The sequence below is a fragment of the Cnephaeus nilssonii genome (genome assembly GCF_951640355.1).
Source record: "Cnephaeus nilssonii genome assembly, chromosome: X".
Taxonomy (NCBI): Eukaryota; Metazoa; Chordata; class Mammalia; order Chiroptera; family Vespertilionidae; genus Cnephaeus; species Cnephaeus nilssonii.
The window spans coordinates 120,363,486-120,365,909 of record NC_137071.1 but is presented as its reverse complement, the minus strand read 5'-3'; the positions used below and the strand labels follow the sequence as shown (position 1 = coordinate 120,365,909).

Below are 2,424 nucleotides of genomic sequence, written 5' to 3'. Positions count from 1 at the left end.
CTGAAACGTCACCAAAAAATAAGGGGGAAAATACATGTTCTCTAGAAGTTCAAATACTCTCAGTGGGTAAAAAGATGAAAGTGAAAATCAGGGACATAAAGACCCTTGATGAGTCTCAAATTGAATCTATTACCTCCTCGCTAGGGGCCCAGTCCACAGCCAGAGTCCCACCAGGGGAGGGAGAGGCCTACAAAAGCGCTCTCACTCTGGCACTGGAGATTCTGAGAGAGAGAGCAAAGTTGGGTGCAGCCAGGGCATCTGATGATCCAGAGACCCCTACGATGTCTCAAAAGGGACCCCAGAAGCGATCTCGTAAAAAGTTTCCGAAGCCCAAAGGGAGCTCACCGAGAAGTCCCAGGGAAAGTAAAAACCCCAAGTCATTGTTGGTAGGTTCAGAGGGTGAGGATGCCCCCGAAGGTGACAAATCCCAGGTGCACACTCCCCTCGCTCCTGCTCCAAGGAGAAGGCGCGGAAGGCCCCCAAAGAGCTGCAGCATGTGCTCCAACCTCCCATCACGTTCGGAAGATGAGCATGAGACAAAGGGCCAGGCAAAGACAGGCACCTCAAGAGTTCCTTCCCGGCATCTCTCAGCCAAGCAGGATGTTGCAGGTGCTAAAGAGGGAGGCAGCCTTCCATCTCAGCCACCCGGTTTCAGCGTCACTGTGTCCAAGGCCCGGAAAAGAAAGGCACCACGCGGCACCTGCCCGAAGACCCTGGCTGTCTCCTCTGAGGATTCTCCCTTCTCCGGGAACATTGAGGATCCTGCAGGAGGTGCCCAGATGCCAGGCTCAGAAGGGGCAGCAGCATCCTCCAGCGACCCTAACCCCAGTCTGCGCTATTCACCCCGTTTGGCCTGCAAAGTAAGGAGGCATTGGGGGCTCGTGGTTATGAAAGAACGGAAAAAACGTCAGCCTTCAGTTGACTCAAAGGCTCTTCACCCAACCACCGCTGTTAAGAAGAAGGTCGCCAAGGCAGTGGGACAACCGACAAGCCTGGCCTTCCCACAGGAGCCGTGTCCCATTGAAACAGGAATGATGGTCTGGTTTAAATTTCAAAATCACCCGTTTTGGCCAGCCGTGGTCAAGAGTGTGAACCACACGGAGCGGACGGCCAGGGTGCTTCCGATTGAGGCAGACATGCACCATGACCAGAGCGGCCTTCGAGTGCCTCTTCGGAGACTAAAGCACCTGGAATGCAAAGTGAAGGAGAAGCTGCTGCAGAGAGCCAGGAAGGTGTACCAGCAGAGCGTGGACTGGTGCTTCTCCCTGATTTCCCACTACAGAGAAGGGCTCGCTCAGGGATCTTTCGCGGGCTCTTTCCTGGACTACTATGCTGCCGAAATCAGCTACCCAATGAGGAAAGCCGTCCAAGAGGGGGAGCTGTACATTGCCTTCCCGAAGGTGAATTACGAAGACCTGGAAGATTCTGAGGAGGAGAGAGCCCCAGGCGGGAGGAGGCCCTGCAAGAAGATCCTCCCCGACCGCATGAAGGCCGCTCGGGACCGAGACAACCAGAGGCTCGTGGACTTCATCGTGAAAAGGAAGGGGGCCGACCACCACCTTCTGGACATCGTCAAAGGCAGGAAGCAGTCCAGGTGGCTGGCGTCCTTTTTCAATTCAAGCAGGTATGTGATCTGCGTTGAAACCTACCTGGAGGATGAAGACCAGTTGGATATCGTGATGGATCATCTAAAGGAGATCTACAAGCACATAGACAAGAAGTTGACTCTGACCAGAGACGACAAAGTGAGTTTTGTCCTGGAAGTCCTTCTGCCAGAAGCCATCATCTGTTCCATCGCTGCACTTGATGGGATAGATTACAAGAAGGCAGAAGAAAAGTACCTGCGAGGGCCCCCCGTGCGTTACCGAGAAAAAGATCTCTTTGATGAAAATATCTTGAAGAAAATAAGCAGGAGATCAGCAATCAGGGGCAGGACTAGATAGCTCTCCTCTGGCTCCTGCACCTCCGCAGAGAGACTCTCATTTGTATCATTAGTTAGAAACCCTGGATTCACAAAACGTGTGATCCCTCCATTCTCTATAGCACATGAAGTCATTCTGGAAACTCGGTAATGTGCTGAATTTGTTAAAATATTGCCAATATTGTACCTCTCTCTGCTTGCTCAGATGGGTAACTGTCTGGACTTTTTAATAAAATCACTTTTCACCATATATAGTTCATCTCTCTCTCTCTCTCTCTCTCTCTCTCTCTCTCTCTCTCTGTCTCTGTCTCTCTCTCTGTCTCTCCATATATATATGCCTAAGCAACCATCCCATGGTTCGACTGTTAGGCCAATAACTATGACATTCACTGACCACCAGGGGGCAGACGCTCAACACAGGAGCTGCTGAGCTGAGGTGACTTGGCAGCTATGGTTCTAGGGTGATGAGGGAGGGAGCCGGATTACAGGGTGCATCACCTGAG

The 2,424-nt window shown here is 52.1% G+C and overlaps 1 protein-coding gene across 1 annotated transcript; it reads left to right on the top strand.

Moving 5' to 3' along the window:
- Positions 1-281: 281 nt before the first annotated feature.
- Positions 282-1,943, top strand: LOC307095431 (PWWP domain-containing DNA repair factor 4-like; the record flags this gene model as incomplete). The annotated part of the gene is made up of 1 exon (XM_079764618.1): positions 282-1,943. One exon carries the CDS (start codon positions 282-284, stop codon positions 1,941-1,943), a length of 1,662 nt encoding a protein of 553 aa, XP_079620744.1.
- Positions 1,944-2,424: the final 481 nt, after the last annotated feature.